At 40.4% G+C, this 22,747-nt stretch overlaps 1 protein-coding gene across 1 annotated transcript in view; it reads right to left on the bottom strand.

Annotated features, from left to right (window-relative positions):
• Nucleotides 1-11,226: 11,226 nt before the first annotated feature.
• The window catches only part of LOC140463026 (brefeldin A-inhibited guanine nucleotide-exchange protein 2-like), a 96,745-nt gene continuing 85,224 nt past the window's right edge, over nt 11,227-22,747 (bottom strand). The window contains 3 exon segments of the mRNA XM_072556631.1: nt 11,227-16,528; nt 20,351-20,468; nt 22,484-22,622. Of these exon segments, the coding sequence (XP_072412732.1) occupies nt 16,367-16,528; nt 20,351-20,468; nt 22,484-22,622 (419 nt within the window). The 3' untranslated portion in view covers nt 11,227-16,366.

Raw genomic sequence — 22,747 nt, 5'->3', positions numbered from 1 at the left:
GGTGAGGTGGGGGAAGGGGAAATGAGGAAACTGTTGAAGTCCACATTGATGCCCTGGGGTTGAAGTGTTCCGAGGCGGAAGATGAAGCGTTCGTCCTCCAGGTGTCTGGTGGTGAGGGAGCGGCGGTGAAGGAGGCACAGGACCTCAATGTCCTCGGCAGAGTGGGAGGGGGAGTTGAAATGTTGGGCCACGGGGCGGTGTGGTTGGTTGGTTGGTGCGGGTGTCCCGGAGATGTTCCCTAAAGCGCTCTGCTAGGAGGCGTCCAGTCTCCCCAATGTAGAGGTGACTGCATCGGGAGCAACGGCTACAATAAATGATATTAGTGGATGTGCAAGTAAAACTTTGGATGTGGAAGGCTCCTTTAGGGCCTTGGATAGAGGTGAGGGAGGAGGTGTGGGCGCAGGTTTTACAGTTCCTGCGGTGGCAGGGGAAAGTGCCAGGATGGGAGGGTGGGCTGTGGGGGAGGGGAGGGGTGGGGGGTGGCGTGGACCTGACCAGGTAGTCACGGAGGGAACGGTCTTTGCGGAAGGCGGAAAGGGGTGGGGAGGGAAATATATCCCTGGTGGTGGGGTCTGTTTGGAGGTGGCGGAAATGTCGGCGGATGATTTGGTTTATGCGAAGGTTGGTAGGGTGGAAGGTGAGCACCAGGGGTGTTCTGTCCTTGTTACGGTTGGAGGGGTGGGGTCTGAGGGCAGAGCTGTGGAATGTAGACGAGATGCGTTGGAGGGCATCTTTAACCCCGTGGGAAGGGAAATTGCGGTCTCTAAAGAAGGAGGCCATGTGGTGTGTTCTGTGGTGGAACTGGTCCTCCTGGGAGCAGATCCGGCGGAGGAATTGGGAATACGGGATGGCATTTTTGCAAGAGGTAGGGTGGGAAGAGGTGTAATCCAGGTAGCTGTGGGAGTCAGTGGGTTTGTAAAAAATGTTAGTGTCAAGTCGGTCGTCATTAATGGAGATGGAGAGGTCCAGGAAGGGGAGGGAGGTGTCAGAGATGGTCCAGGTAAATTTAAGGTCAGGGTGGAATGTGTTGGTGAAGGTGATGAATTGCTCCACTTCCTTGTGGGAGCACGAGGTGGCGCCAATGCAGTCATCAATGTAGCGGAGGAAGAGGTGGGGAGTGGTGCCGGGGTAATTACAGAAGATCGACTGCTCAACGTAGCCAACAAAGAGACAGGCATAGCTGGGGCCCATACATGTGCCCATGGCTACCCCTTTGGTCTGGAGGAAGTGGGAGGATTCGAAGGAGAAATTGTTAAGGGTGAGGACCAGTTCGGCCAAACGAATGAGTGTGTTGGTGGAAGGGTACTGTTGGGGACGTCTGGAGAGGAAAAAACTGAGGGCTTGGAGGCCCTGGTCATGGTGGATGGAGGTGTAGAGGGATTGGATATCCATGGTGAAGATGAGGCGTTGGGGGCCGGGGAAATGGAAGTCTTGGAGGTGGTGGAGGGCGTGGGTGGTGTCTCGAACGTATGTGGGGAGTTCCTGGACTAGGGGGAATAGGACAGTGTCGAGGTAGGTAGAGAGGAGTTCAGTGGGGCAGGAGCATGCTGAGACAATGGGTCAGCCAGTGTGGTCAGGCTTGTGGATCTTGGGAAGGAGGTAGAACCGGGCAGTGCGGGTTTCCCGGATGTGAGAAACAAAGCCCACTCACTTCAATAATTTCAGTCCGAGACAAGATCTGAATCAATTGTGTCACTTATTTTACGCTTGCAAGTGGGTGTGATGTCCCGTGTCTAAAAGGCAGAGGACATACACACCCCAGGTTCAATTCATACATAATATTTATATGATTTAATGTCCATTGTTTTACACTGCTCCCTCCCCTGCTTACATCATCCACTTCCCTAAGACCGGCCCCCATTACCCCTATTTGCCTCTTGCCTTATCCGGCCTTGTCTGTGATAAAATGCTTATTTCTGGCCTCACAAGGCTGTTTGACCTTACCCTGCTATAGGTCATTGTTAGGCATATCCCTTCTTCATCATTATCTACCCCCTTCATCTGTGCCTTTCCCGAGGCCGTTCTGATCCCTATGACCCTTTTAATTGGGGTTTGTTCCTGTGTTTTCGTAAAAGTGGGAAGCACATGTTTATACCTACTGTTTGTACAGGCGTATCTAGCTTAACTTCATCCCCTCACAACATCTTATCTACTTGCCCATAATGTCTACCTTCTGACATACAGTTTTAGCTAATACAAAAACAATTATATATTTCCTCCACATCGTTTCCATTCTTGTTGACTCAGCTCTTGGCTAAAACAATTACACACTGGTGTGAGTTCATTTTACTTTGTAAGATGGAATTGCAGAATTGCAGAAGTAACATTAATTTACCTATATCCCACAATTTCCCCCTTTTCTTTAATTACCATTTGTTATCTTCTGCATTTTTCTTTTAGGGGCACCTGTTTCATCAAGGCTGTTTCAATCAGTCTTTGGGTGAGCCCTCGTATACAGGGTATGATCATTTTTATTAATTGTTACCCACCAAAAGAGAGCTGGCACAAAGCCTGCTGCAATCTGGTTACGAGCCTTGAATTCATCAGGTACCCCCCTAGGGACTCCTACCGAATCGAGATAAATCCTGTCATCGAAAGAAGTGTCTAACAGTAATCTCTTACCCTTTCCCTTTTTCCCTCCTATCTTTTCCTTCTCAATGCCAGGGTAAATGGAATTGCCAATTGTACAATTGCACATATCCCTCTCCAATCTGGAGGTAGCGTGGGTCTCAATATTTTGCCTCCACAGTACCACCACAGATCCGCTCGGGGAACCTTTAGTGCTGAGTAGTTCCCTCCCTTCTCCATTTCGGTTACATTCTTAATCTCTGTACATAATTTCAGCTCCCCCAAATCTTTCGACTGACTTGTACCTCGTCTATGCACACACGACGTGTGATTTCCAACTGCGGCAGAAAACGGGGGGGGGAACTTTTACATCTTTCTTCTCCAAGGGAGGGAACATCAGTGATAGGGAGGTACAATTCCTATCATTCCACGCAGTCTCATCCTGATACAGGGCTATCATACATTTCATGCCCTTCCTGTCTCGCTTCCACCCGAGCGGAAAGGAAACCACCTGGGCCACTGGCCTACCGGAGGCACATGCAGAGCAATTGCTCTTGTTCAGACTTTTCACAGTATACTTTACCCATTCAACCCAGGCATTTGCATCCCCGTACCCAGTTTCTATTTCAATGGTCTGTTTCAAGTCCTTTACCTCTATAAATTTTACTACTTTAGGATCATCGGGAGGGGTGAAAGATTGTATCTTATTACCCAGTAGTTCTACCCGTTTTCCCCGTCCTACACTAATTCGGAAACAATAGCCCAAGAAATCCTTCCCATTTGCTTTCATTTCTATCCCAAACATTTCATTTCATTGTATCTCATAGGTGCCCCCCCACCCACACCAGGATTGTTTCGTGCCATGTGGTTTTCCTTATCATTAGGTATATTGGGTTACACTTTTTATCAGGACAATCACGAGCTGGTCGGAAGGGGGCCTGGTGTACTGTGATGAGACCATTATACTAAATACCATCCCCAAGGCCATCCCCATAGGACTTAAGATGTATCTCAGAGCTGCGGTACTGTCTCTGATTATCTACATCCCCACAATTTACTAAGCTGCATACATCAGCGTCTATTACTTGTGGATTATCAGACTTGGGGACCGTTAATAATACATATGAAAATGATATTTGACAAAATCCCAATACTAAAAGGGCTAGCATCATATCTCTAGCAGCATTCCCAGTATTCTAAACATCATGCTGAATATACAATCTTACAGAAATAATCCCGCGCTCACGTCGCCACTGTATAATCAGTTACTCAAAGTCTCTTTAGCCTGAGTTTCAGCGAATCTTGCGTTGATTCGGCTGTCCAGACTTCTTCCTCAACTGGAGGGTCCACTCGCCCTTTGATCCGAGTGTAGTGAGTCCAGCCTTTCTCTGCTGTCCTTATCGCTGTTTCAGGGGTCAAAAGAGCCTGGTACGGCCCTTCCCAGTCCGGCTGCAATTTAGTCTCTGTCCATGATTTTACTAAGATTCAATCTCCCGGCCGGATGGGATGAATGGTGCATTCAAGGGGTGGAGTCTGTGCCAATAAACCCTGTTTCCTGAGGAAAAACAAAGAGGAGGACAAACCCAGTTTCTACTTCTTTAAAAACAAATCTTTAGTTTCGGGACTTGGCAATTCTCCATTCGTTCCCAAGTAAGGTAATCCAAATAAGATTTCATAGAGGGATAGTCCCAAATCTTTCCTTGGGGCTGTTCGTACTCGCAAGAGAGCTATAGGTAAACATTTGATCCAAGGAAGTCTAGTTTCTATTATCAATTTAGAGAGCTATCGTTTGAGTGTTTGGTTCATTCTCTCAACCTTTCCTGATGATGGCGGGTGCCACGGAGTATGGAACTCCCAGGAAATTCCCAACCCTTTCATTACCCCCCGTAACACTTTAGAGGTAAAGTCAGTTCCTTGGTCGGAATCAATATGGTTCACGAGTCCATATAGGGGAATTATGTGCTCCAATATTGTTTTAGACACCCCACTCGCAGTGGCGGTAGCTAGGGGGTATGCCTCAACCCAACCAGATAAATGATCTACTATGACCAGCATATATTTTAGTCTGCCTACCCTGGGGAGTTCAGTATAATCTACTTGTATACTCTGGAAAGGTCTCAATCCTGGGTCTCTTCCTCCCGGGGTCTGTTTTCTCAAGACTTTCTTATTTACCTTTCTGCATATGATACATCCCTCACATATTTGTTTAGCAATTGTATATATTCCTTTACATCCATATTCCCTAAGAACCAAATCACACATTGCTTGTACTCCCCAATGGCTGCCTTGGTGTAGGACAGCCATAATGTCTCGCATCATCATTTTGTTCAACATTCTCCTTCCATCAGGTAACCTCCAATGCCCGTCTGCTGTTTTTACAGTCTCTAAATCTCTCAATTCTTTTTCTCCGCTTTCAGTAAATATTGGAGCTTCCCGAGGACCTGGGACAGTAGGTGTTAGGGAATGAATCACCACTTCTTGTGGGTTCAGGGCTGCTTCCTTAGCCACTTCAGCAGCTAATCTATTTCCCCTAACCTCTGGTTCATTTCCTTTCTGATGACCATTTACATGCACTACTGCTATTTCTCGGGGAAGTAATAGGGACTCCAAGACCCGTTTAATCAATTCTTCATGTACTAATTCTTTCCCTCGGCTGTTGATCAGCCCTCGTTCCTGCCATATCTTGCCGAAAGTGTGCACAACACCAAATGCATATTTAGAGTCAGTGTATACTGTTCCCTCTTTATTCTCTAATGCTCTAAGGGCTCTTTCCAATGCATAGAGTTCACAAGTCTGAGCTGACCACCCATTTGGCAACCGTCCTGCCTCCACCACACTACTGTTTGTCCCGTCTCTACGACTGCATACCCATTATGTCTTTTCCCTTCAATCACCCGGGATGATCCGTCTATAAAAAGTCTAACCCCTGCATGAAATGGAACATCTCTGAGGTCCATGCGGACCTTAGTTTGGTATTCTATAATGTCAAGGCAATCGTGCCCTGGATTCTGAGGAGAGTCTCCTTCCCCTTTCCAAAGAAAGGCAGCTGGATTTAAACAATTGTCAGTGACCAACACTAGATCATCCTTTTCTATTAATATTGCCTCATATTTCAGAATCCGCGAGTCTGTCAACCATCGCCCAGCTTTTTGGTTTAGGATTGTTCTCACTTGGTGTGGAGTGCTTACTATTAGGGCTCCCCCAAATGTAAGCTTTCTGCTTTCCTCCACCAACAGTGCAGTGGCAGCCACAGCCTGCACACACTCAGGCCACCCCCGGGATACTGGATCCAGTAGCTTCGAAAGATATGCTACTGGTTGTCTCATTCCTCCCCACCTCTGGGTCAATACTCCCAAAGCCGCTCCCTTATCCACGGTAACAAAAAGGTGGAAAGGTTTATCTAGAGAAGGTAAGGCTAACACGGGGGCATGGATCAGATCTCTTTTGAGTTTCTCAACTAGTTCTTTTTCCTCATCATCCCAACTTAGACATTTTGGTTCCCCCTCTAATAGTTTGAGATATAATTTCTTAGTCTTCAGTGCATAGGAATCAATCCACAATCTGCAATAACCCGTTAGACCTAAAAATTTGCGTAACTCCCGTTTAGTGCTGGGCAGTGGCATCCCCACTATTCCCTCTATCCGTTCCCGGCTTATCTTTCGCTTTCCCTCACTAACTAAATGTCCCAAGTATTTCACTTCTTGCTCCACATATTGTGGTTTGTTTTTAGATACCCACAGTCCCTGCTCTCCCAGGAAATTCAATAATTTGTTAGTGGCTTCTACTACTCTTTCTCTTCTTTTTCCTGTTACTAAGAGGTCGTCTACATCCTGCAACAGGGTAGTCCCCTTGGGGCTGCTAAATTTCTCCAATATTTGTTCTAACATCTGTCCAAATAAATCCGGGAATTCCATAAACCCCTGGGGAAGCACAGCCCACCGGTATTGCTATTTCTGTCCTGTCTTAGGGTCTTCCCACTCAAAGGCAAACAAATTCCTACCGTCCTCTGCCAAGGGACAAACCCAAAAGGCATCCTTTAAATCTATCACACTAAACCATTTGTGGTCATGAGGGATCTCACTTAATAACGTAGAGGGGTTTGGCACCCTGGGTGCCTGATCTGTACTATTCGATTTAATGTTCTCAAATCCTGCACCAATCGATAAGTTCCATCGGATTTCCGCACTGGTAGTATTGGGGTATTATAAGGAGACATACATGGCTCCAACAGTCCATCTCTAATCAATCCTTCAATTACTGGCTGCAGTCCTCGTTTACCTTCTATGGAAATGGGATATTGTCACTCACAGACAACGTCCCCTTTCCTTTTTTTTAAAAAATTTACTTCAAGGGGAGGGATCTATAGTTTTCCACAATTCCCTTCCCTAGCCCATACAATAGGGTCTATCTCTCTCTCCACATCCTCTGTCAACATTGCCTTTTGTACAACTAATTCTTTTTCCTGAATTCCAATCCCCAGTCCTAAGAGGATAATTAAATCTCTCCCTAATAAGTTACTTCCTATATCAGGGATATACAACAGTTCCCCTGTGACCCTATCCTTAGGACCTTCTATCATCATAGGTTCAAATACTGGAACAGTAAATCCTTCCCCTTTTTAACCCCGAAACAGTAATTGACCGTGTTGACATTCCTACTTTCTTTGGTTTAAAATTCAGCGATGACCGTGCTGCCCCCGTATCTACTAGGAAGACTACCTCTTCCCTATAGGGTCCGACCTTCAGGTTTATCAAGGGTTCCTGGTGGGTTCCCGGGGGCAGGAACCCCTGACACCCCTATACTTCATCAAAATTCATAAGCGGAATTGCCCTCTCTTCCCTTTTCAGAGCAGGACACTCCCGCTTAAAGTGCCCTATCTTTCCGCAATAATAGCATCCTGCCTGTGGAGACCTCCAGCTCTGCCCCTGTCGCTCGAACCCTCCATCAAACGCTCCCCCTTGTCCTCTCCCTCTCCCTCTCTGTCCTACATGCTGCCACCCGCCCCTCCAGTTGGTCACTATTGGTTCTACTCTTTTCTTTAACTACCTCATCAACCGCAGCTACCATCATTTTCACCTTCTGTTTCTGTCTCTCATCCTCTCTCTTTGCAAACACTTTCTGTGCCTCTCTTAACAATTCATCTAATGGCTTTTCACTCCACCCTTCTATTTGCGGTATCTTTCTCTGTATGTCTGGCCATTCCTTTGTCACAAAAATGTACTTTCAAAAGACCCTGTGCCACTGGGTTCTCAGGGTTCATTCCAGAATATTTCCACATTGAGTCTCTTAATCTCTGCAAAATAAAAGCTGAAGGAGTCTCATCTTTCTCCTGTCTAACTTCAAAGACTTTAGTCAAATTCTGTGACTTCGGAACTGCCTCTCTTATACCTTTTAGAATCAGGTCTTTCAATTCCTTCATTTCTTCTCTATGCTCCGGATTTTGGTTTTCCCACTGGGGGTCTCTGAGGGGAAACTTCACCTCTCCCTGTCCAGCATCCCCATCTCCAATGGGATGTTCCCTGTCCCATATTTTAATGGCTGCTCCCCATATAAGTCCCCTTTCTTCCCCAGTAAATAGTATATTCAAAATAGACATTAACTCAGCCCAGGTATACAGACTGCGCCCCAAAAATTGATCAGTTTGTTCAGACAACCCTACCGGATCCTCAACCAGGACCTTCATTTCTTTTTTAAATATTCTGACCTCCCCACTGCTGAGGGGGGCACTTACAAACCCAATCTCTTTATCCCCTATTGGTACCTCCCGAAGGGGATAAGTCATTACGTTCTTCCCCTTTTTCTTTTTTTTAAAGAAGTATTGCAATATTTCTAGCTCCCCATAACTTCAAACACCAATTCATCAATTCATGCTTGACTAACTTTAAAGCCTGTTCCAAACTTGTAAATATATTTATATATTTACATTCATTTATTCAGTATTTAATATTCAAAATGTAAAATGCATACAGTTCTCAATTTTGAAATCCACTGTAATCACCCAGTTTTAGTCCCTTAATTTAAATCCAAAATTAGTTTTCTTAAGTAGTCCTGACCAATCATTGCTCAATTACAATACTATAGGTCGTGAAATAATCAGAGCTGCCTTAAAATTTTTTGTCTATTCAAGTTTTAAAAAAAAACTTCTAATGCATGAACTATGGCCGAATCCAAGGTCACAGATATTAACCATAGGATCTTGTTTTTACTACAATCTAATGTTGAACTGAAACTTCAACTGTCCTCCATAAATCGCTTTTATGTAAAGATAAAAGAGATTAGTTAGAAACTGATAGTAAGGCAGTCATGACCTGTAAGAAGAACAGGAGTTATCATTCTTTTTTTTCATAATCTCTATAGAATCCTTAACCTTAAAAGAAATCATGTTTAGTTTCCATGATAAGAATCAGATTCAAAACAGTCCCGGAACTCAAGCTCCAGGGAATAAAACGCAAACATTCAATCACCAACAAACAAATGTGCATTCAAACCAAATCACAAAGGGTTAAACTTTCTACCAGCTGTACAGCTCTCTTCATTCTCTCTCTCTTTCTCTCTCTCTCTCACTCATTGACAAATAAATTCAGATATTTACAAACCCAGTCTTTGTCCGACCTGAATTTTGGCCAAAAGAGGCGGGACGAAGAATGGATTCCTTAGTCCATATGAAGCAACAATATTTAATCATCTTTTTCCCCTGTACAAGTATTATTTTGCCAATTCCACAACATCCTCCCCAAAGGACTTTCTGGGGGTATGTTGTAAGGGACCCCGCCTCCAATTCCATTGCTTTTTCCTTCTTTAGTTTTCCCGGAGGCTTTTTCCTTACCCACGGCACAACCCATATTGAGTTCCTTCGTTAGTCCCTTATTAACTACTAAAACTCAATCCCGGCCACCAAGGCAATACTTAAAAGTCAGGTTTCTTACCTTGGTCTGTGCACAGAGTTGCCTGGCCCCTTTGTGCCGTATTGTCTATCGAGCTCCTATCACTGTCTGATTCAGATGTCTCTCTTGTGGGATTCGTACCAGTCGCCCAAGGGAGCAGACCAAACCAGGACACGAGACCGCTCCTCAATGGGGAACGGGACGCGTCTTCCCAGTGTCCAAGGCCAGCCACTCCCCCCGGTGATGGAAGAAAATCCCGGACAGCCCCCAATTGTGAGAAACAAAGCCCACTCACTTCAATAATTTCAGTCCGAGACAAGATCTGAATCAATTGTGTCACTTATTTTACGCTTGCAAGTGGATGTGATGTCCCGTGTCTAAAAGGCAGAGGACATACACACCCCAGGTTCAATTCATACATAATATTTATATGATTTAATGTCCATTGTTTTACACTGCTCCCTCCCCTGCTTACATCATCCACTTCCCTAAGACCGGCCCCCATTACCCCTGTTTGCCTCTTGCCTTATCCGGCCTTGTCTGTGATAAAATGCTTATTTCTGGCCTCACAAGGCTGTTTGACCTTACCCTGCTATAGGTCATTGTTAGGCATATCCCTTCTTCATCATTATCTACCCCCTTCATCTGTGCCTTTCCCGAGGCCGTTCTGATCCCTATGACCCTTTTAATTGGGGTTTGTTCCTGTGTTTTCGTAAAAGTGGGAAGCACATGTTTATACCTACTGTTTGTACAGGCGTATCTAGCTTAACTTCATCCCCTCACAACATCTTATCTACTTGCCCATAATGTCTACCTTCTGACATACAGTTTTAGCTAATACAAAAACAATTATATATTTCCTCCACATCGTTTCCATTCTTGTTGACTCAGCTCTTGGCTAAAACAATTACACACTGGTGTGAGTTCATTTTACTTTGTAAGATGGAATTGCAGAAGTAACATTAATTTACCTATATCCCACACCGGACTATGAGTTTGGAAGCTGTGGGTGGGAGATCTCCTGATGTGATGAGGTTCTGTATGGCCTGGGAAATGATGGTTTGGTAATGGGGGGTAGGGTCATGGTCGAGGGGGCAGTCGGAAGAGGTGTCCTCGAGTTGATGTTTGGCTTCAGTGGTGTAGAGGTCAGTGTGCCAGACTACCACTGCGCCCCTTTTATCCGCTGGCTTGATGGTGAGGTTGGGGTTGGAGCAGAGGGATTGGAGGGCTGCGCGTTGTGAGGGTGAGATGTTGGAGTGGGGGAGGGAGGTAGACAGGTTGAGGCAGTTAATGTCCCGGCGGCAGTTGGAAATGAAGAGGTCGAGGGCAGGTAATAGGCCAGCGTGGGGTGTCCAGGTGGGACATTAACCGCCTCAACCTGTCTTGTCCCCATGACTTGTCCGACCTGCCTATCTCCTTTTCCACCTATCCACTCCACCCTCTCCTCCCTGCCCTATCACCTTCATCCCCTCCCCCACTCACCCATTGTACTCTATGCTACTCTCTCCCCACCCCCACCCTCCTCTAGCTTATCTCTCCACACTTCAGGATCACTGCCTTTATTCCTGATTTCGAAGCTCCTTGGATGCTGCCTGAACTGCTGTGCTCTTCCAGCACCACAAATCCAGAATCTCATTTTTAGGTATGGGAGGTCCAGCTCCGAGGAGGTTTACATTTCTTTTTCAAACAAGATTGTTGGTCATGCAGGAGTGAGGGATATGGCAGATCATGAGGTTCCAGACTGTGGAAATTCAAAACTCAAGAAAGTTGCAGATCGAATCAGCAATAACTTTATAATCTGTTACATAAATCATGTTATTACATACTTAAAAGCACACCAGTGCAAATAATTGAGCTTTTAGCATCAGTTGTAGTGAGTAACATAGGTGTAAAACCTCGTTGATTTATTAATGGATTCTTATTCCAATCAGTACAGTAGTATACAGAATATTTTGAAATAGAAAACTTTACAATAGTTATTCATTATATATTTGATCTGTTTTTCAAAATATTTATACATCCACAGTGGCAAGGAATGCTTTTAAATTATATATATTTTTAAATGCACTTCACAGTAATATATATATATAATTCATAAAACCTATGAATAATTACTTTTACATTGTCTCCATAATGTATAGAACTTAAATATGTAAACGTAATATTCTGCATACAAGCAGTCCAAATAGTACATCAAAATGGAGTTATGATTGGATACAGTAATCATCAGTTCAAATTTTCAGGATTGTTATTCTTTTTAGTTTGCACCATGGGCATATCATTTCCATTAACTGAATTTCTGGGATAATAACCGAAGCGCACACTATATTTTCAGTGGTGCCAAAAAATTAACAGATTGTTCTAGCATATACATTCATACAACATGACAACACTACCAAATTAGAAATTTAATCTTAGCAATCAAACTTATTTAAATTAGGGTGCAAAGATTTCTTTTGACATTACAGCCTGGGATCTGCTGTTTTTTTAAAATGGGTATTCTCAATGAAATAACCTGAGAATAGTCTTGCTTGAGGACTCATTGAAAATACATTACCTGGTCTGGTACAAAGTCATAGAAAATAGAAAGGTTCTATTTTTAGGTGATCACAGCTGGAGACAGTGAAGAGTTTATTGTAGTTGTTAGAGAGGGAAAGGAAGAGACCCTGGCCAGGATCACGAATCAGATATACACATTGGGGAGGACTGGAATGACATGATTTAACATCACCCACTTTAATGCTTGCCTCTTGTAGCTCATCAATGTATTTAAGAACAGCAAGGAGCAACAAATGCAACACTGGTTAATGCAATGATATTTTATCGATATACAAAATGTAATTTGCTGGCAAGAATACTTAAGGTGACCACGGTAACAACTCATGATGCAAGAATACATTCATCTGAAATGCAACGGTCACACGTTCATCATTTTACCCTACCTTGGTTGCACAGAATACTTGAACTCACATTCAAAACTAAGTATAATAAAAGAAAGTCAGTGTTCATTCAGTGTGATACTATGATAGCACAAGCGCCACTAGACAAGATCAAATCATAAAAGTGTTTAATATGTCTTATCTAATAGTCAAAGTACTTGGTGTCTTGCTGAGGTTACATTGCATCTCCAATTACATCATCAGTAGCCTCAGAGCAGCAATGCAAATGAGAAACAATGGCTTCACCATTCATCAGCACTGCTGAAGCAGCAGCAACACCTCTGACTGTTCTGTAATACATGGCAAATTCTGTAAGCAATTTTACTGAGTAGGAAAAACCAGTGACACAAACTGACACAGAATTTGAGCACATCTGGCTACATTAGTGTTAATCTTTCTTCATGAAAATTGGGGTTTATATTCAGTGGTTATGCTCGAGGTGGTGAGCATTGCAAGCCTACAGTGATCCCACAAGAGACACGAGCAGCAGTACCTATATTTTTGCAAAATGTCACAAATAAGCAAGCTATTTTAGCTCTTTGAAAGTTTATAAATGTTCTCAGTAAATCAACTGCAGGAATAGATGTTGAACAAGGCTCATGGAGCTAGATAACAAACTAATTTTCTAGAACTATAAGCAAATAAGTTTACACATCTGCATGGTAAAAGCTTTTCCACTGGTTATAAATGTTATTGGTGGACATAACATGTAAGTATAAATTTGAACAGAATTATTGAGTGTACTGCTGTGATTTTCTGTCAATTACATAACTAAATTACCTGATTATTAAAAGAAAAACACATTAAATATATGACCACTACCCACACCAATGAAATGAATCAAACAAAGCCAGAATCAGGAAAAAAAGTATTCTAGCTAAACAAAAAATCTATACCTAACGCTAATATTGGTTGCATTTAATGCACATCTGTGGAAATTAAATTTGATGCTCATTTAATGCCAAATTTAGTACTAAATTACAATCTTTCATTTTTACTTTTAGATGATTTGGAAGTATACTTTTTGACATGGTGTTTTAGAAAGGAGCTTAGAAAAATTTGCATTGATGTTCAAGTGAAGCAATTTAAAATACACGTTTAATTCCCTGATGTGGAGGTGTGGGTGTTGGACTGGGTGGACAAAGTTAAAAATCATACAACACCAGGTTATTGTCCAACAGGTTTATTTGGAAGCACTAACTTTTGGAGTGCGGCTCCTTCAACAGGAGAAGCAGCGCTCCAACAGTTAGTGCTTCCAAATAAAACATTATGGACTATGACCTGGTGTTATGTGATTTTAAACATTTAATTCCCATATAATTTGAGATATTTTATCATAATCTCTTAGACCTACTGACTTAAACTCCTCCATTGCAATCTTTATTTTTGTGTCGATGTCCTCATTCATCAACACAGAGCACATTCAATCAGCAAATACATATTCACGAGTTAAAACTATCCTCTCTAACAATCTCAATGTGTTAAGTGTAAATCTAGACAAAATGGTGTGGTTAAGATTGTAAGCTTTTCCTGAGGTGTTACAGCCACCTAAGAATTGCTCAAAATGTATGGTAAACAACATCTGATTTATTATAGACATTCATTGCAATAAGATTTCAGCTTGGTGGTTCGTCCAAGTTATACCTGGTGAATCATTGAAGCAACAGTATCAATTTATATACGTTTACGCGACAACTATTTCAAAGATCAGAGATAAATGAAGATCAGGAAATCCAGATTGAATCTTCATTCTGTAGGAAGTGTGCTCTCAGACAGGGCAGTGGTAACATTCTATTTAACTTGATTATAATTCTTTGCATGGTTCAATAATCTGATGTCCCCTCACTGAATAGTTTCTCAAATTTGTAATGGCTCTTTGGTCAAAAGTGCAAACAGTGCTTATACAACTGTACATCAGTATGACTTCACACTTGTGGACTGAGATCATTGGCGCTAATACAAATCTTCAAGCAAACCAACAATTTCAGAATTTCTGTAAAGTCACAGCATTCTACATATAAATGCTAGAATATTTGCTTGCACTTAAAATATAAATTAAACCAACAGGGAAAATTTACAATCTTTCCAGGTAAGCATCTTACATCATTAATTTACCCCATTTTACAAAAAAAAAGGGCTCTGCCTCAAACTCTTTTTACCATTTGATACTGAAGAGAGTGGTATGTTACCGATTCTGGCTTCAACAGAGCCGAGATAAAGGCTTGTGGGAATTTACACTTAAGTGGAAGTCAGTGTGAAACACAGCAATCACTACGGATTTTCTTACTTATCTTTTGAGTTCTAATGTAAATATACTAAAACCGATATCTGATCGACTGTTCCTCATGCATGAATTTTAATTAAAAATTATGACTTATCTTCTAATCAAGTGTTTAATAGTTGTTTTTTTTACCCAATTTACAGTTAAATTGTAATAAGTATCAAATGTCTGGGAAATACATAATTCTATTGTACATAGTGTAGCATCAGTGAAGTTTCTGCATAGTCAGTTGCAAAAACACAGGTCTTAGATTTGTTAAATGTTGCAGACTAAGACTGTTTTTCTAACTGGCTGCCTGACATCTGCACTTTATGATTAGGGTGCAGTAATATACAAAGGACCTATCAAGATCTGCTCAAAATGTGTTGTTTTCACGAAATTCACAAGACTTGAAAAAGTAAACTGGGGGATGAAATCCAAGGAGGAGATCGACAAGCTACCCATCAGCACGTAGGCACGAAGATTAATGTCAGTGAGCAAAAATACAATTCAGAACATTGGTCTGCCAGTTATGTTACACACTATTAATATCTAGCTGTAAGTTAATACATTGTGCAAAGTCAGGCTATGTTTTAAGGAACAGTTATTGTGAGGGAATAGAGGCTAAGCACAACTAACTGTTTTTCATTGGTTAAACATGTAGCTTCCCTACAGTATAAAGCATAGCTTTTATGTAGTTTTATAAAAATAATTTCATTGAGATGTTGGCAAATCCTGTAGGTTTGAGACTCAATGAACATTCTCATGCTGCAGGATTTGGCCTTGAGGTGCTACAGGATTCATGGCGCATTAGTTAAGAGATAAAAAGAGGATTGTATTTCCCTGGGTATTCATAGCAACACAAAGTTAAGAAATTTTGCCATGTGGGACAGTTTGTGTATAATCTATACATTGCAATGTTCCTTTCTCAGTCCTAAAACAGCCAAGTTGAAATCAAGCTTCATTCTCAAAAGGGTATTAATGTTGTTCCCTTATTGCAAATTTATAATTGTGCTTTTCTAAGATCTATCGTCAAAATTTACAGGAGGGAAATGGAATATGCAAACTCCAAAGCATTTCCGCAAGCAGAAATCAGAAACACCTGAGATTCATCACTTTCACTCAAAACAAAATGGAATTGTGCAATGAGGAAATATTGAACTGATAATTGCCACTTTTGTCTCAAATTCTCAGCATCTTTCAAGTACCAACATTCTCACAATAAGCAATTAATGTTATTGTGCTTCTGGCACATCACAACTATAATTCAAAATTATACATTTCTTGGTTTAACAGTTACTAATTTAAAAGCACTGAAACCATAATGTTTTCATGATATTAACAACTTCATTTTACACTGTATTGTGTCCAAACCATATATTTACCTTGAATATTTACTGTTTAAGACAGTAATGTCCCGTAATGTTGGCATACACAACTAATTGAAGTCATTGAAATGGTTTTAAGTAGGTATTTTAAAGACATATTAGAAATAATGCAGATATTCCATTAAGACAAACAGAAGTTAATAAAAGCAAATTATAGAAATGCACAGGGATTCAGGAAATTATACAAGCTGCACGTCATTTATGTTGGGCTTACCTAACAATGTTTAAAAATAGCTCCAAACTTCATGTTTCTTTGACTACAACAGGTAATACATTTACAGAGATTCAATTTACAGGCTTGGAGTAGAAATGCATGCTGACTTTTTGTTATGTAGCATCTTCTCGTGGCTGCTCCTCTGAATGACATATTTGAAATACAAAGCCGATGCGTAGAAAGAACTTGCGTAAAACTGCTCTCAGTTCAGGGATGAGGTCAAACTGTACAATTTCACACAAGTATGGATAGTATGCTGATGCATGGATCTTAAACTTCAAAAGAAAACAAAATAAAATGTCAGAAGCACAGACTAAAGGAATAAATATTTTAATTTTTATAAATGTAATGAGCTAACATTTGCACGTCAATCTGGCAGTCATTCACTGCTCTATTCTTGCAACTTAGTTGGCTGTATAAAATTTATAGATCACCATTAATATCACTTCAAATCACAAACACCAAAGGGCACTTTTGCCAACATTGTAACTCATTTTTGGTTTCAACTGGTTTTATCTTTAAGATCCTCTAATTATTTTTCTGCAGGTGTTTAACATTTGCAGCTATAATTATGTCAACTTATTCTTAATAACATTCCTTCAAGCAGTGGCTTACTTAACGCATTTAGTATTTGATATTACACACAACCACAGTTTGAATTTGATTTTACAAGTTTTATTGTATACTAAGTTTAGTTAACCAGCAACAATGCAAATTAAAAGAAAACAAACCGATGGATGGGATTTCTATCTGTTGGCTTGTAATTCAGATCCAAAATGTGTGTATACTAACAGGATAACAGATTCAGACTTGGTTCTGACATGGCCATGCATCAATATCACTTTCAAGATTAACCATGGGTGCTTACCCCAAAATTGAATTTCATATCAGGAAGAATAGGGACATAAAACCCCATGGAAAAATGAATGGTAAGGAAACAGCAACAAAAAAAATCAGCTTGAACAGTACTTCAAAGATGTTTGCTCTTTGCTAAAAAAAAATTACCAATTCTGGAATCATGAAAGAGGAGGGCATTAAGTTTATCCTACTTGCGGTGGTTGTAATGTTTATTTTCCTGCTATTCACCTTCACTGTTACCCTTTTTGATTCACAGCAGAGTTAATCAGACTTTTACTTTAGAATAGCTCCTTGTGCATGTTCACATCAGCCATGTCATAGTGACTTCAGATCACATGGAATAGGTATCAAAGTCCTTAAGGTTTCAGAAAGATACCCTCTATTCACATACTTTCTAAGTAATTATGTTTAATAAAGCTGGTTAATGTTCGCTTCGATGAAAGCAGACCTCATTGCCACATGGTAGCAGTCAGTAACCATATTGTCAGATCATGAAGTCAATGGTAAAGATCACCTTAAGCAAAGTGGCACAGTGATGCAGATGAAGACGACCAGCCCGAACACAGAAGTAAGGCAATACCTTAAGAGAAACTCAGCAGCTACAGAAAGCAGCAAGCATCAGATTTTAAAGGTTCATCCCTTACCAGAGGGAAATGCATGCATAAAAGCTGTCAAAGCATCAGAGAAAAGGCAGTAGGGAATGCAGCAGGTTTTCAGCAAAAACAATTGTACACAGGAGCAAAACAGAATCATAGATTACAGGTCTTTGTCAATAGTAAGCACAAAGAATTATTATGCAGATGATGCCATGAAGACATGCCACCGCTGGAAATTCAGCCCATTTTAATCAAGTGACCCAAATACCAAGACAGAGACCAAATCACAGCTACAATAGCAACCACATAAATTAGACAGTCTGTGGATGTTACAGCAGTAGAGGGACAGGATGAATTCTTATTGGAGATGTGGTAGGCCCACTTATCATTTTATCCTTGCTTGCATAGATCTACAAGATGAATTCTAGGCTGTCATATCAGCGTTAATGGCTAACAATCTAACTGTAAATTGGAACAGATACAGATGTATTGATTCTTTCAAATGCTTGTTGACGGTCAAAATTCTCATACCGCCTGCTGTTCAACATGGAGTCATTTGGAGTTAAAATCAAATTAGAGAGCAGACACTTTGTGCCAATGGAACTGACATCATCGAAATCAGTCATCTCATTTCTAATCATTATACTTCTTTATTAAATGGAGCTGCATGCGTAGCTTTAAAATATTCTTCAGTTAGCAGACAATGGTATTAAATATTTTTCTTTTAGTGATAATGGTGACATTGAAATAGATTCAAGATACCAGGAATCACTTTGCATTACAGGCACTCCAGCCCTAGGAATACAAAGTGGTAACACAGACTCTTATTTCTCTCAAAAAAAGTGGCTCAAAATATTTGTAAAGAAAGCTGAAAGGTCATCTGCTACAAGAGGGCAATGTCTTTCTGGAATTGATGGTACAGAAAAGTAGTAAAGTTCTCAGTCCCAGACGACCATTGTGCTGCTTTCTCATTAGAGAGACGACTGGTGGCAAGTTTAACCAGACGGTCACCATGCCTTGGGCAAGGGGAGAGGTTAAGAAGGAGGGGCCTTCATGGGTACCTTGGCCAACATGGGATTTGAACCTGCGCTGTTGGTACCACTCTACTTCACAAACCAAGTGAGCTAACTGACCCTCATTGGAACAAAGCTCCAGTCATCTTGTTGATTTAATGGAAGCAGAAGTCACTTCCATTCGTGAAAGCTCTGACATCCCTCTCGAAGGGAGTCACCCTTTTATTGAAGAGCACAACTGTAGACCTTACTAAGGACACAACAGCAGCAACTGCAAATACCTGAAGTAATTTCTTCCTGTGATAAAGGCCAACAAAGCAAAGGGAAGCAGAAAAATACCAACATCCGAAAGGTCAAGTTGCTGTTCACTACATCTTAGTACCCATTAGATACAACCAAAACCTTAGCAAAGTTCCAGGAAACTCAGCTAACAGTAAAAGACCTGATAATGTTGTAGCTCAAGACATTTCAGAATTCAAATGTATTGGAGAAGCTTAAAAAGGTGAGCTGAAAAAGGAGCCCAATTAAATCAAAGTTAAACAAAAATTGTAGTAGTCAAACTACCTCAGAGACTCTTGACTAAAAGCCTAATTAGTAGGTGTCACAATGCAAGACTGAAAAAGATTACATACAAGATTTTCAAAAGTCCTGTGCAAAATGTCTAATGTTCTTAAACATTTGACAAAACAAAGAGAAACCTCAAAAGGAGGAAGTAGTCTCTCTAATACAGAAATATTGCATGTTCAACGATCACAGTGAAATATTATCAAGGAAAATAATTAATGAATGATCTTACATTCGAAAAAGAAAACCCTCAGAACAAGAGCAAAAGTCTTCATTTAAGTTTGCAGAGAAACATAATGAATTAAGCCCTTGTTCATGATAGAAAAGGCTTTTGAAATGAAAATGTTCATTTGATAAAAGAAAGGTTTAGAAATACATGGGCAAACAGTCTTGAGTTCCATGCAGCAATTTTTAATTGATCCTGGTCCAGAGACTACTTCCATATTGATGATGATGCACTTGTATTCTTGTTATCAACAGTGAAGCTGGTATCCAACTACACACCTGCCCTCACCTTCACAGAGGATGATAAGGGAGCATGTACATCCAAGGGAGTTGTGAGTGCACTCGAAGTTGAATGCTTAAAGCAAAGGAGACTTGTGGGAGGAATGGCGAGAGTAAAGAGATAAATGTTAACAGCTAAAAGGGATGCCTTAGTAGGAGATTGAAGTAAAGGGCAGGTTACACTTGCTATAAATAATGGTTCCTTACGCACATGCTCAGTAGTTGTTATGTTGTGATGTCAACAGACATGAAATTTGAGTCTGAGTCTGTAAGGTTCCAGAAGGATATCCTTTCTTAGGGTACCTTGTAAATTCTTAAGTTTAATAAGCCTGTTAAGTGTTCACTGGAGAGAGTGTGGTCACCATCTTACTACAATTACATTGGTTCTCAACAATTACAGGAGGTGCTGGATTTAAAGTCCCCATCCCACATTTCAAATGAGATTAATTTTTGACTGTTATTTCCCTACAGATTTTTACAAAAACTATAAAGAAGTAAGCTCTTGTTATTTTACGTGATTTCAAGCACATAAATAGTAAAACAAAATAAGTTGCATCCATACCTTTTCATCACTAGTTTTGAGTGTCTTTGTGAGGAAAAGCAGTAACAGGTTTGTCCATGCTTCACGGTGACTTTCAGAGGTCAGTGTTATGAAGTAGGCAAGGGCCTCACTGCAAACACTAGTGAAAAACAAAGTTTTCTATGAAATGACAGTTGAAAAACTGACAAATATCAACATTGCCTTCCCTAGGGGAAACTTTTTCATTTGGATTTCATCCAGTTTAAAAACAAAACATGATTTCTGTCTTGGTAAGATATTGCTTGTTCTTCAAACAAATGTTATCCATGGAATACAACAGAATTCAGCCAAGTTACACATAAAATGAAAACTTTTTTAAAAAACTGCAATATTGAGAGGTTACCCAGAGACAAAAAGTCACAAAAGATATGTATGGCATTGAAAATAAGAATTCAACAAGAAATATTCTGAATTATCACTTCCTTTTAATACACAAAAGGGAAAGCATGTGAAATATATCTAACAAAAACTAGTATTGGTATATTCCCTGAATTGCTATTACAAACTCAACTGGCTCATTAATGTTCTTTTCGGAAGAGATCTGCTGTACTCATCAGTTTGGCTTAGAATGTAAATCCAGTCTAATTCCAACATGATTTACTCGAAAAGGCACTTTGAAGTAGCCTGAGCTACTCTTCAGTGGGGGAGATCATGCATCACCATGTATTCAGAAGAACTCAGATGAATAACTGCTATCCCCTATTGCATGAATAACCACTAAAAAAAATGACTTACAGCAACAATTTTCATAATCTTTGAGTAGAAATCTCTTTTGGAAATATGGGCACACTATCTTCTAGACCATCCAAGACTTCACTTCAAATATTACTTCCTCAGTAGCAACTTATATTTATATCATCAATTCAACAATATATCAGAAGATTCTTCACAACAGAAGAATAAAAAACAAAATATGACGTAAGCCACATAAGGAGATACCTGAGTTAGGTAAACAAAAGCTTGGTCAAGGAGGTAGGTCAAGGACAAGGAATCCCTTGTCCTTACAGAGGTTTATAAAATCATGAGGGACATGGATAGCATGAATCGACAAAGTCTTTTCCCTAGGGTGGGGGAGTCCAGAACTAGAGGGCATAGGTTTCGGGTGAGAGGGGAAAGATATAAGAGAGACTGAAAGGGCAACTTTTTCACGCAGAGGGTGGTATGTGTATGGAACAAGCTGCCAGAGGAAGTGGTGGTGGGTAGTACAATTGCAAAATTTAAAAAAGGCAGCTGAAAGATAAAACAAGGACATAAAAAATAGCTTCCAATTAACCATCAATTATTAGAAACAAGGAACAAACATTTGTATTAATACATTAAAAAGTTGTCCATGTGAAAGGAAAAGGCTGCACAGCTCTTGGGATTGAGAAGCAGTTAAGTCAAACCTAAAGAGTTGGCACGCAAGGGAAATTTCTCTGGTTTTCTGGATTTTGTTGTCCATGTGTTTTGTAATCTAGCAAACTACTTTATGGAGCTAGCATATTTTACTTTACGTTACTTTCTTCTACATTTAGAAAGCTTGGCTTAGTTCAGGTTACATTCATTTTTGTGTAATAAGCTTGTTTTCTTGATCAAACCAAACCTTTTAACATTTATCCGTGTTTCAGAGTATGGGATACTGCTTAAATTAAATGAGGTGAATACCATCACTCATCATATTTCACTAACTTGTGATCACAGAGTGATGGTGCCAATTGACCTTTGTTTGTCAAGAACAAATTAAACTGCATTTCTGAGGCATGCACAGATCAGCTAGTCTTGGATGTTTATTCAATGTAGTGTAAAGAAAGTCAAAGGTGGCTACTTTTCTGATTATTGTTGCCCCAAAGCAAGGAACAAATAAGTCAAACCAAATAAAAATGGAGCATTTTCACAAATTCAGGAAAAACCCCAAAGCACGTGCCATTGGCTGTGCATCAAATAGTCATCTTAGTATTGCTAAATACGTAAATTAAAAACTTTTGCAGCACAGCACAGATATGTGAACACATGCATGAAGGTAATCTCTGTAATGCTGCATAATTTATGACAGGGCCTCAATTCTTGCTCAGTTTTCATGACTGACAATATGGTACAACAATAAAACAAAAAAAAAACACAAATAAATTCTCATACTTCAACAGTCGTTTCTGAATATGGTCCCAAGAATCCTGCCGATTTTCATCTGTGTACATACGAAACAGTATACGAAGACAACAGGCAAGACTGCTGGTTTCCTGCTTTAGAAGATTAGGCTTAGATTTGCCCTTAAATCCTGGAATAAGTAGTAAAGGAATTCAAAGTTTGCACTTCGTATTATATGATAATAAGTAACCAATTTTATGCTGTCATTACACAGAGTTCTATATACTTACTCTGCCTTTTAAGAAATCAGTTTCC

Source organism: Chiloscyllium punctatum, chromosome 37 (assembly GCF_047496795.1).
Source record: "Chiloscyllium punctatum isolate Juve2018m chromosome 37, sChiPun1.3, whole genome shotgun sequence".
Lineage (NCBI taxonomy): Eukaryota > Metazoa > Chordata > Chondrichthyes > Orectolobiformes > Hemiscylliidae > Chiloscyllium > Chiloscyllium punctatum.
Note: the sequence above shows the minus strand (reverse complement) of the source record. Positions and strands in the feature narration are given on the sequence as shown.